The 12,106-nt window shown below is 58.9% G+C and overlaps 1 protein-coding gene and 1 non-coding gene across 2 annotated transcripts in view; one reads left to right on the plus strand and one right to left on the minus strand.

Moving 5' to 3' along the window:
- ADAMTS7 (ADAM metallopeptidase with thrombospondin type 1 motif 7) overlaps window positions 1-10,698 on the minus strand; it is a 35,313-nt gene extending 24,615 nt beyond the window's left edge. The window contains exons 1-8 of the mRNA XM_050978543.1: window positions 10,605-10,698; window positions 9,423-9,766; window positions 8,426-8,597; window positions 5,289-5,485; window positions 4,538-4,621; window positions 3,699-3,823; window positions 2,528-2,677; window positions 1,793-1,936 (exon numbers count right to left, since the gene is read on the minus strand). Of these exons, the coding sequence (XP_050834500.1) occupies window positions 1,793-1,936; window positions 2,528-2,677; window positions 3,699-3,823; window positions 4,538-4,621; window positions 5,289-5,485; window positions 8,426-8,597; window positions 9,423-9,766; window positions 10,605-10,698 (1,310 nt within the window). The remainder of the gene's footprint in view (window positions 1-1,792; window positions 1,937-2,527; window positions 2,678-3,698; window positions 3,824-4,537; window positions 4,622-5,288; window positions 5,486-8,425; window positions 8,598-9,422; window positions 9,767-10,604) is intronic.
- Window positions 10,699-11,873: 1,175 nt separating this feature from the next.
- TRNAK-CUU (transfer RNA lysine (anticodon CUU)) lies at window positions 11,874-11,946 on the plus strand. Its single transcript has one exon. It is a non-coding gene; the product is annotated as a tRNA-Lys (tRNA).
- Window positions 11,947-12,106: the final 160 nt, after the last annotated feature.

Below are 12,106 nucleotides of genomic sequence, written 5' to 3' on the forward strand. Positions count from 1 at the left end.
CCCTCTGGCTTCCAGGGATCTGCAGTAAATCCCAGTCCACAGGGAAAGATGCAGGGGCCTGCACTGCTCTGCCTGCTCCAGCCTGTTCCTTAACGAGCTGGAGGAAGGAATGGATGGAACAATGATTAAATCCCCATCTGTGAGCAGCCTGAGAGGATCTGCAGATACGTTTGAGAGCAGGATTAAAATTCCAAAAGCTCCCAGAGAACTGGAGGAAGGGTCCAAAGAAGCCAGGACAGAATTCAACAAAAACAAAGGCAAAGCTTGGAGCTTGGGAAGAATCAGCTGCAGAGCCATGGGGCTGGTGGGGCTGGCAGAGGGTGGCACGGGCAGGGCAAGGACAGCAGGCCCCAGGCCCTGGCAAGAGGAGGATGATGGAAGAAGAGCTCCAGCACTGTGGAAAGAGGCTGAAAATCTGGTTGTCTGATGTAGAGCAAAGACTGAAGGGTCCCTCCAGCACCGGAGCATCAGCAGCCACCCTGTGCCAGCACCCTACACTGGCCTGAGCGAGGGGACACCTTCCTTGGGGACAGGCTGCCACGGCAGGGACAGGACCTCTCCCAGTGCCCCCCCATGTCCAGGCAGACCCTGAGTGAAGCCCCAGCAGCAGCAGCACTGACTGCAGTGCTGGGGCCCTGCTGCTGCCAGGAATCACTTTCAGATGCTCCCACATTCAGCAGTGCTTGTGAAATAACAATGGTCTTGTGTAAAATAATAATAATCAGCATGCAAGAGTGTGGCTTTCCCGAACATGAGGTCTGTTCCAAGCACACCCAGCAACCCCAGGTCAGCAGGGTCGGGTTTCCTGGCTCCCTCCCTCCCTCCTGTTCTCCTGCCAGCATCCCGTTACAACACTCTTGTCTGTGCCCAGGGTGTCACAGCCGGTGACAGGCAGCTCCCGAGGAAGAGCTGCTCCTTCTGGGGGAGCAGAGAGACCCAAGCCCCAGCAGAGGAGCTTCCAGCTGCTCTGTCTCCCCATCGCAGCTCGCAGCAGCCCGGGGTCAGCACAGGCAGGAAATTCTTCCTGCCCAAGTGAAGGTTAAAAGCAGAGGGCCAAGGGCGCTGCGGATGCGGGAGAGCTCCATTCCTCAGAAAGCCATAAATCAGCAGCAATTCCCCTGCACGGGGCCAATCCACATGGCCCAGGCTGGGATTTGGGAACGGAGCCTGGCCCCAGCAGCCTCCCCTGGCCCAACTCTCCCCTCGCTGCTTTCAAACCTTCCTGCAGCAAGGGGGAAAATGTCCCTCCAGTGCAAGCCACTGGCTGACAAACCAAACTCTGGGCTGGGTTCCTTGGAACTTCCTAACAACAGGCTGAAAAATCAGCCACAGGCGCTAAAAATAAACAGAGGCAGGGAAGAATTTGGCTGGATCTGGTTTGCCCATGACAGGCAGAGAGAATCAGAGAGATTCTGCAGAACCTGCAGGGAGCACTGAGGGAAAACACTCTGGTTTTAGCTGTGCAACCACAGCCCCTGTGTGTCCCCAAAAGCTCCTGCCCCCCCTTTACAGCACAGAGTGAGGCAATCCTGGGAGAATCCATGGAATTGTGGGATGGGACCTCAAAGCCCATCTCATCCCACCCCTGCCACGGGCAGGGACACCTCCCACTACCCCAGGCTGCTCCAAGCCCCGGGCCTTGGACACTCCCAGGGATGGGGCAGTCAGAGCTGCTCTGGGCAAAGACCCCCCAACTCTCTTAGAGAGATATCTCAGAGATAAGAGCACCCCCCATGCCTGGGCCCTGACCCCCCAGCCCCATCAGTGAGGAGGAAGAGGAGGAAGCACTCACTCGAGGAAGCGTGTGATGTACTCGCGGCTGCAGCGGGACCAGGTGAGTGGGGACGTGTCATACAGGAGCTGTGGAGACATGATGAAAGGTCTTTTCCCAACTGGCTCACAGTCATTGCTGCTTCCATCATGCTGAATCCCAAAACTGTGTAAGACACAGCCCACGGAGGGGAGGTGAGCCACGAGCACCACAGCCACCCCCGCCACCGCTCCCGGCCCCGCTCCATGGGCAGGGTCTGCCCTGGGGATGTGCTACTGACAGCCCTGAGCTTTGTCCCCTGCTCTCACTGCAGCTTCCCCACTGAAAACTCAGCAATATTCAATAAGATCTCGCTGGTGGGTGTTTTCCCACTTGGAGATGTCTATTGGGAACTGCAGTGTTCGAGTGATCTTGTCAAAGTTTAACTGAAACTGGGGCAAGCAAAAGCCTGTCGCTGATGTTACAGACAGATCCTACTTTAAAACCTCTCAGTGGGTAAGCCCTGCTCCAAAACATTCCCACACCGCCCCAGGACAATACACAGGTGCAATTTCTCCAGGCTGCTTTGGATTGTGTGGCTCTCATTAAACCTGGGACAACCCAAAACTTAAGTCTGGAATGAAACCCTCAGGGAGCAAGGGAGTGTTTGCACCCGTGAGGAACCACCTGGGAACCATCTCCCGACTTCCCCCCGTGCCTTCTCCAGCCCCAGGGTGCACCCAGAGGACAGGAGGGGGAGGAGGAGGAGGGTGGTACCTGTGTCCCAGCTCGTGGGCCACGGTGAAGGCGAGCGGCAGCCCCGTGTCCTCGTTGATGTTGCAGCTCCGGTGGGGCTGGCACATCCCGGCCACGTGGGACAGCCCCAAGGTCTCACAGGGCCTGTTCATGGCAGCACAGATGTCCTTCCTTGGCCGAGGGGACGAGGACACACGGACAGACAGACAGACAGACACAGAGCAGAGAGGGCGTTGGAAGGCGGCAGGACCCGGCACACGGACAGCGGCCAAACAGGAGTGAGAGCAGGACATCCAACATCCTTCCACAGGGGAAACATTTGTGACCTTTCCTTTCCCCTTTCCTCTCCCAGTATCCCCAGCTCACCATTAAGCCTGATTAATGGGAGCTGCTGGCCAGCCTGGCTGCATTTATTCCCTTGTATAAATAAAGCTGATGCTGGGGATAATCAAACAATGTTTTGGGGAAGCACATCCCAGAGGTGCTGTGGTTTTCCAGGGCAGCTCCAGCCACCCAGGAAGAAGCTCCACTGAAGTACAAGGCCTGAAGTGCCTCATTTCTGCTACAAAGCAACCTCCCAGGGAAGATAAAGCTGCTGTGGGCTGTGAATCATCACCCAAACCACCACAACAGCCAGCTCACGGCAGCCTGAAAGCCTCAAACCAGGCTTTGACTGCAAGGTACACAAACTTGGCCAGAGGCAGGAATTCCTGCCAGCTCCGTGGGAGGTCAGGGGCTTCCCAGAGGCTCCTCTGCCAAGCCCAGCCTCTGAGGGAAAAAGGAGAGTTAATTCTGTGTACAGCTCCTGGATCCAGCCCTTCTGGGGCTTGGCAACAGGGCCACGGTGAAAACCTGGCTTGGGAACCTCAGCTGGGAGCAGCATCCAGGTTTAAACCTGAGATCTGAGACCAGTCCATGGAATCACACACTCATGGAATGCTTTGGGTTAGAAGGGATCCTAAAGATCATCTAAATCCAACCCCCCGCCATGGTCAGGGCCACCTTCCACAGCAGCTCCAGCCAGCAGGAAATGTCCCCAGATTTCACATCACACTTCTTACGTGCAGGTGCCCAGGCAGGGAGAGTGAGATTTCAAGAGCTGCCAGGAGATGCTCCCCTGGCTGTCCCACCTGCAGCCAGGTGAGTTTTTGGCTGCCCCAGCCCCAGCCCCAGCCCTGTGTGGGCTCCACACCTGGTGAGCAGCACAGCGACGTCGTGGTGCAGGGGGTGGGAGTCTCCCTTCACGTTGATGCTCTTCTGCCACTTGCAGAAGCTTTTCAAGGTGTTGTCTGCGTGGTGGGAGATCTTCAGGTCCTCCTGCCAACATAAAGGGAGATCTGCTGGAGCTGTTTGGATTTTGGGATGGGGAGGGGAGAGGTCTGAGCCCAGGCACATCAGAGTGGGCTGGGAATGACTGCCAACCAGATGGAATTGCTCCATGTTTATAGCTTGTAGGCTGGGTGGGAAAACGGCCTTTTTCCTGCTTTCCTTTCATCTGTGATTCAACCCAAACATTAAATCATCCAGTAACAGGGGTTAAGAACCCCTCCATGAAAACCCCGTGTGCTGGCTGTGGAGACCCTGAGTGGCCTCAGGCCCCCCAGAGCCACCACGGCCACTTGGACACAACCACCAGTGACCCAGAGCCCTCTGCCAGCACAGTGACACCGAGTTACCACAAACCACCCCAAAACCAGGCTCTGCAGCTCCTCCCACACCATCCCTGGCTCCACCGGCCAGGAGGAGCAGGCAAAGGTGGGCACCTGGATCTCTCCCACACTCTGGGCCAGGCCAGGGGGCCAGCCCAGGAGGGAGCCTGGTCTCCATCCCAGCCCAGCCCAGCCCAGGAGGGAGCCTGGTCTCCATCCCAGCCCAGCCCAGCCCAGCCCAGGAGGGAGCCTGGTCTCCATCCCAGCCCAGCCCAGCCCAGCCCAGGAGGGAGCCTGGTCTCCATCCCAGCCCAGCCCAGCCCAGCCCAGGAGGGAGCCGGGTCTCCAGCCCAGCCCATCCCAGCCCCAGTCTGGGCCTCACCTCCTCGTGCTCCAGCAGGATCAGCCGCACTATGGCGATGTTGATGGGGTTCCCGATGCTGGCGTGGTGGAACAGCCCTGCCACCTGCAGTGGGACACCACGGGCACATGGCTGGGGACACAGAGCAGCCAGCACACTGCCCCTGCCACCTCCAGCTGCGGCAGCTCCTGCAGGGGAAGCTGCTGCAGGCTGTTGACAACATCTCAGGAATTCCCCACATGGGAGGCAAGAGCAGACACGGGGCTGGAGTGAGGCCTGCCATGAAATCCATTTACACTCCTTGGGATCTGTGCAGACGCTGGAACTCAGCCAGAAACGCCCGGGGACCCCTCTGCTCTCACTCCTCTTGGATGTGTTTAACATCCCAAAGGAGTTTGGTGCTCTCTGCGTGCCTCCAGCACCCCCAGAAATCCAGGGATGTTACCTGAGTTCCTCTGCCCCATCCCACCCTTTCCTGGCATCAACCAAAGCTTTTCTCTGGAGCACCAAGAGGTGCCACCCTGGCAGCAGCAGAGGGACAGACTGAGCCACCTCCTTCCCTGCTTGTGTCAAGGCCCCAGCACAGCCCCCCAGACTGCCAGCAGAGACCACCACAGCCTGGCTGTCCTGCCCAGCACCTCCCTTGGAGGCCACGTCCCCCGTGCCCACGGTCCCATGGCCCCCTGCCCGTGTCAGGGGGGACCTGGATGGGCTCTGGGTGCCTCCAGGGCTCCGTGCTGCCGTGGCCCAGCCCTGCAGGGCCAGCACTCACCATGTTCATGACGGTCAGCACGTACTTCTCGATGTTGGCACTGCCGTGGAACTCCACCATCTTGGTGTCTGCCACCACCAGCGTCTCCACCCACTTCTCCCTGCTGATGGAGCGCTGCTTGATCCTTCTCCTCCTGTGCTGCTTCTGCTCCCACCTCTCCCTGCGCCTCTCAGACCACTCCAGGCTTTCCTGAGACTCTGACGGATTTAAGGGAAAAAATAGTTTTTTCCTTGATCAAGTGCCTGCAACTTTAATATCTTCTTTTTTAATTCAAAGGAATCACCTTTGATGTGGAGAAGGCTCTGCACTTAGAGCCATAACTCAATAACTCATGTGCATTTTGCTGTGCCCTGTCCCAAAGGACTCTGAGATCAGCCTGCTGCACATAAGCAGGACCAAAAGAATCCAAAAAAGCAAATAACCAAAACCAACCAACCAAACAATCAAAAACAAAAAGAAAACAAAACAAAACAAAACAACAAAGCCAGAGCATTTGAAGGAATTTCTTTGACCAGAACAAGGTCTGCAATATTCCACAAGGAGCAGGGAGCCTCCCAAAGCAGAGTCTTAGCATTTGTACTGACACAGGAATTTGTAGACAACACTGCAGAGATGCTTGAGAAAGAACATGAGAAAAAACCCTGATGGCTCCACATTTGGGGTGATCCCAAATCTCAGTTTTTCAGGAAGGGACAGTTCCCATCACCATGCACTCTGTGCCCCCAAAGCAGCACTGGTGACTGGAGCAGCAGCAGAGCCCTGGGCAGGCTGGAAGCTGCAGGCCAGCAGAGATTGCCCCAGGCACAGAGAGAGGAGAGCTGCTCTGCTCCTTCCCAAGGGAATGTTGGCTGGGAGTCTGGAGGCTGGGAGAGCTCAGCTCCTCACGCACACCAGCCACTGGGAATTCTGCAGAGGGGACTTTTCCTGTGACACGGCTCCAAGAGCAAGGTCAGGGTCAGCCCGGGCTGGGCGAAGGCTTTACAAACCTCATCCCACACAGTGGGAATCGCTTCCATGGCTCTCCTAACAATGGACTCCTACACTTCCTGGGCTGCACTGAGCAGCAGTGTGCTGTGAAAGGGCGTTTCATCCCCAGCCTGAGCAATCCCAGCTATCTGCACCTCCTGGTGAATTGCTAACACCACTGTGACAGTTTAATCGCAGCAGCTTCCTTGGAGCTGGCTCCCACTGTGTCCTTAGTGCTGAGCTCCCAGCCAGGACTGAGGCTGCTGCAGGGCTGGGGGTGCCCAGGGGGGCATTTCCCCTCGGGATGATCCTGTCCAACACCACCCAGTGAGCACACGGGCAGCCCTGACATCCATCCCTGGGCATTTCCCCTCGGGATGATCCTGTCCAACACCACCCAGTGAGCACACGGGCAGCCCTGACATCCATCCCTGGGCATTTCCCCTCGGGATGATCCTGTCCAACACCACCCAGTGAGCACACGGGCAGCCCTAGGCACTGACATCCATCCCTGGGCATTTCCCCTTGGGATGATCCTGTCCAACACCACCCAGTGAGCACACGGGCAGCCCTGACATCCATCCCTGGGCATTTCCCCTCGGGATGATCCTGTCCAACACCACCCAGTGAGCACACGGGCAGCCCTGGGCACTGACATCCCTGGGCATTTCCCCTCGGGATGATCCTGTCCAACACCACCCAGTAAGCACACAGGCAGCCCTGACATCCATCCCTGGGCATTTCCCCTTGGGATAATCCTGTCCAACACCACCCAGTGAGCACACGGGCAGCCCTGGGCACTGACATCCATCCCTGGGCATTTCCCCTTGGGATGATCCTGTCCAACACCACCCAGTGAGCACACGAGCAGCCCTGGGCACTGACATCCATCCCTGGGCATTTCCCCTCGGGATGATCCCTGTCCAACACCACCCAGTGAGCACATGGGCAGCCCTGACATCCATCCCTGGGCATTTCCCCTTGGGATGATCCTGTCCAACACCACCCAGTGAGCACACGGGCAGCCCTGGGCACTGACATCCATCCCTGGGCATTTCCCCTTGGGATGATCCTGTCCAACACCACCCAGTGAGCACACGGGCAGCCCTGACATCCATCCCTGGGCATTTCCCCTTGGGGTGATCCTGTCCAACACCACCCAGTGAGCACACGGCAGCCCTGGCACTGACATCCCTGGGCATTTCCCCGGGATGATCCTGTCCAACACCACCCAGTAAGCACACAGGCAGCCCTGACATCCATCCCTGGGCATTTCCCCTTGGGATATCCTGTCCAACACCACCCAGTGAGCACATGGGCAGCCCTGGGCACTGACATCCATCCCTGGGCATTTCCCCTCGGGGTGATCCCTGTCCAACACCACCCAGCACTGACAGGAGTTAACACCAGCAGTACCTGCCTGTTGTGGGCAAAGCAAAGAGCAACACGGCAGAGCTTAGCAAGAGGATGGCAGTCACTAAAATCCTACAGACTTTGGGACTCCTTTGGGATTCTCCTCCAGGGCATGCACAGCACGTCCACCCCACAGGTCCTGATTACAGAGGAGATCCACATGAGTGGATGAGTTACACACAGGCCATGGTACACCCAGAGAAATTAATGATCGAGAATACACTTCAAAGTCCAGAATGGAATTGAGTCAAGAACAGACTTCAAAGCCTAGAAGAAGCCATTAAGATCATTAGCACAGATTAGGTAATTAATTTAGATTATCAGAAGAATGCCTGAAGATAACCCTGTTACAGAAGCAAACCCCAGTTTGTGGAAGCAGAGAGCTCCAGCAAATGTGCAGCACGTAATGCACTGCAGCTTCCTCAGGGAGCAAAGTGCCCATGAGCTCCTGGGAATGCACTGAATTCCTCAGCACTTGGAACACTGGATTTGGGAGTTGATCCAACCCATCTGCTGCACACAGGGAAGGACACACATGCCCTCTGCCCACAGTGGGAACTCCCGGGACAGCCTCTGAGTTCCACTCCCCAAGTCCAACGCCCTGGCAGGTCAAAACCAAAGTTTTGGTGGAAATGAAAGCAAAAGCTGTGTCTCCACATCACCCCCGGCCTGCAGCAGGGCTGGGAGCTGAGATGAGCCCAGAGGCCTGAGGTCCAGCACCCACTGAGGCCCTGGTGACACGGGGGGAGGGACAGTACCTGGCACGCCGCAGGGCTCCCGCGGGGCCGGGGGGCTCCTGCCCTGCTCAGCCCTGCCCTTGGGCACCTGGCGCTTGTAGATCCTGTGGGGCTGTGCTGCTCCCTCCTCCCGGGGGCTGCTGGACACGGGCTCGATGAAATAGTCCTCGTTCATCAGCTGAAACACACCTTTCTGCCAGGGAGACACAAAGTGCCACCGTGAGGCCACCTGCAGCCCGGGTGGAACCTGGCACTGGCAGTGATCACGGAACGGGTGAGGTGGGAAGGGACCTCAAAGCCCACCCCTGCCATGGCAGGGACACCTCCCACTGTGCCAGGCTGCTCCCAGCCCTGTCCAGCCTGGCCTTGGGCGCTGCCAGGGATCCAGGGGCAGCCCCAGCTGCTCTGGGAATTCCAGCCCAGCCCCTGCCCACCCTCCCAGGGAAGGATTCTCCCCAGTGTCCCATTTACTGCTGCCCTCTGGCACTGGGGAGCTGTGGAGGATCCGATGGAGCTGTGCTCCCTCCAAAGTGAGGGACACGAGCATGAGCACTGCCCCACCAGGTACACGGGACATTTCTGCAAACCCACAGCAGGTTCTAAGCCCTTTCCCCAAACTCCTCCAGGTCACTGCTGCCTCAGGAAATACCAACAGTGGAGCTGAGGAAACAGCAAGCAGCTTCACTGCCCAGGAGCTGTGCTATCACTCCTGCAGCTGCCAGCCCCCCGTTCCAGGTGTGCTCCTCACAATCTCACTGCAGCACAAGGCAGAGAATTGCTCTTTTTGGGAATTTGGACACAAACAAGTAAACCCAGCCCCAGAGAGGTCCCAAACCACTGCAGTCCATGGGAAATTTACAGTCAACTCATCCATGGCTGCACCAGACCTGCATGAGGAGATGCTGACTCTGCTGCTGCTGGGAATTTTGGTGTCACTTTTGGCAGAAAAAAGGGTTCCACCCAGCTCCTGCCATTCCCTTGTGGATCAGGGCTCGGTGTGGAGCGGGGCTGTACTCACCAGGCCATCGCAGGTGCTGAGGGCAGCCAGCCCCGCCTGCCGCGCCCGGCCCCGCACCTCCCCGATCATATGGCACGGGTTGTAGGAGCGGGGCTGGATCTTGGCGCCGGCGATGCCCCCGAAACGCCTCTCGCTGACAAAGCCCGGGGCCAGGAGGTGCCTGTTGAGGCTCAGGTTGAATTTCAGGGGTTGCCCTCGGTACTGCAGCTCGTAGAAGGCGGGGAGCTTGCTCCTGGAGGCAGGAGACCTCCGGTGAAGGGCCCGGTGGGACAAGTCGTAGGACAGGAAGGCTCCGCTCTCGTCGACCTTGATGGGATGGACGATGTCGCTGCCGGAGCGCGGCTCTGGGGAGAGGGGGTGCAGTGCTTACCTGCAGGGCTCTTCACCTTTCCTCTCACACCCCTTCCCCCCGCTGGACTCCCCCTGCGGCGGCAGGGGACCCGGACAGCAGCTGGATGTGCCCGCTGGGACGGCACGGAGCAGGGACAGCAGGGACTGCGCCTGCTGCCCTCGGGGCCAGCGCTGGGCTTCGCCGGGGACAGCGTTAAGCTCAGGGTTAGGGGCCGGCGGGGCCAGGGGGAGCCAGGCAGCTCCGGAGCTCTGCCCTGCCCTGCCCCGGCTGGCCCCGCTTAACTCCCGCTGGTGAACTGCGGCTGCCAGTAAAATAACCACCGAATAAACAAGGAAAAAACTCCCAAAAAATGGAATCCCCGCTTTGAGGCGGTGTTGGGACACGCCGTCTCAGGGGGCAAAGCACCCGCGGGCACGGAGCGCCCCGGAGCCTCCCCAGGCGGGGCTCAGCGCTGCGGCCGCGGGGAGCCGGGAGGGGACCGGGGCTGCCGGCTCCGAGCGTGCCCAACCGGCGGGCACGGAGCGCGGCAGCGGCGGGGGCACCGGGCGGCCCGGCTCGCAAGCATCCCGCGAACAATCCCGCGGACAATCCCGCGGACACCAGGCGCTCATCCCGCAGACAATCCCGCGGAAACCCGGCGCTCATTCCGCGGACACCCAGCGCTCATTCCCGCTCATCCCGCGGACAATCCCGCGGACAATCCCGCGGACACCCAGCCCTCATTCCCGGTCATCCCGCGGGAGCCCCGCGTTCCACGGACATCCCGCCCCCATGCCCGCGGACCACCCGCGCGGCCCTCCCGCGGTCCCCGCAGCGCTGTCCCCCCGGACCTGTCCCCGCGGTGCCCCCGCCCGCGGCCAGCGCCAGCGCGGCGGCGACGGGGACGAGGGGCAGGAGCGGGCGCAGCGCGGCCGGGGCCGCCATGGCTGCGGCGGGCTGGGGGCTCCGCCGGGGCGGGGCCGGGCACAGCCGGGGGCGGGGCTACACACAACAGGGGGCGGGGATGTGCGTGTCGGGGGAGGGGTTATGCACAGTAGAAGGGCGGGGTTATGCGTATTAGGGCGGGGTTATGTACATCAGGGGCGGGGTTATACTGATGTCTTCAGTTTGAGCTTTTGCATTTTCCAGATTCTGTACTGCATTAGTTTATAACTCTCAGCTTCATATAGAGTGTTAGCAGTTCTCACAGCTCAGTCAGGTAAAACAATCCTTTCCCAGCCCCAGAACCAAGGACACCGCTGCAGCTTCAGGCCGGAAAAGTGCAAATAACAGCGAATTGAGGAGAGCAATCTGGGAGGATGCGACTGCATCACCTGGAGCTGCCACTGGACAATTAACCCCAACATGGAAATAAACCAAAACTTATAAAAGTGTGAAAACTCATGACCTGGAGTCCAATTTGGGTGTAGCCATGGCCAGGCTCCTGTACTGCCCAAGGTGTGTCCTGTGAAGGCCTTTTAATAAATCCCTACTTTATTCCTTTAACTCTGACCAGCTCTGTTCCAGGGAGCCTCTCAAGGCATCCATGCATATCAGATGGGCGGGGTTATGCATATTAAACCGGATTATGTACATTAGGGGCGGGGTTATGCACATTAAGAGGCGGGGCTTTATCACGCCTTGCCGGCGTGGCCCATGGCGCCCCCTGGCGCTCCCTTGCTGATTTGCTTCGTCGGCCCCGCGATTTAAAAAAAAAAAAAAAACCACAAAAATTCAGCGAATTTTCGGTCAAAAATGAAAAATGGTGCTTGGCTGATGCCGCCACGTTCCTCCTCTCTTTAGCCGGGACTGCTCCTTTTGTTTTCTCTCAGGTTGAAGCGCACCGGGAGCCGACACCCGGGATTACTGGGCTCTGTTACTTACCCTCTCCGGGGCTGCTCGCAGCTCCGGCAGCCCACAGCTTTCCCGGGACGGCCGCGCCTCCGGTCGCTCCGCACGTGCCGGAATGATGGGACAACTTTTGGGATAATGTTTAATTAGGCGATAATGTTAAATATGCAAACAGCCGGGGCACGCGCCCTCTGGCGGTCGGAGGAGGGAACACCCGCGGCCGGCGGAGCCGCTGCCGAGGCCCGTGGCGGCCACAAGACGCTCCAGGCGCCCGGCTAGCTCAGTCGGTAGAGCATGGGACTCTTAATCCCAGGGTCGTGGGTTCGAGCCCCACGTTGGGCGAGTAGTTTTTTACCCCCGTTTTTCTAGATTTTTATTTTTTTTTTCCGCCCAGTCTAGCTCCTCCCGGCTCGGACAGCCGGCAGTCGGCGGCCAAGCCGCCCCCGCACGCCGAGCGGGGCGGAGCGGGCGCGGAGCCCGAGGACTCCATGTCCCGGCATGC

Source organism: Serinus canaria, chromosome 10, assembly GCF_022539315.1.
Source record: "Serinus canaria isolate serCan28SL12 chromosome 10, serCan2020, whole genome shotgun sequence".
In the NCBI taxonomy this organism is placed as follows: domain Eukaryota; kingdom Metazoa; phylum Chordata; class Aves; order Passeriformes; family Fringillidae; genus Serinus; species Serinus canaria.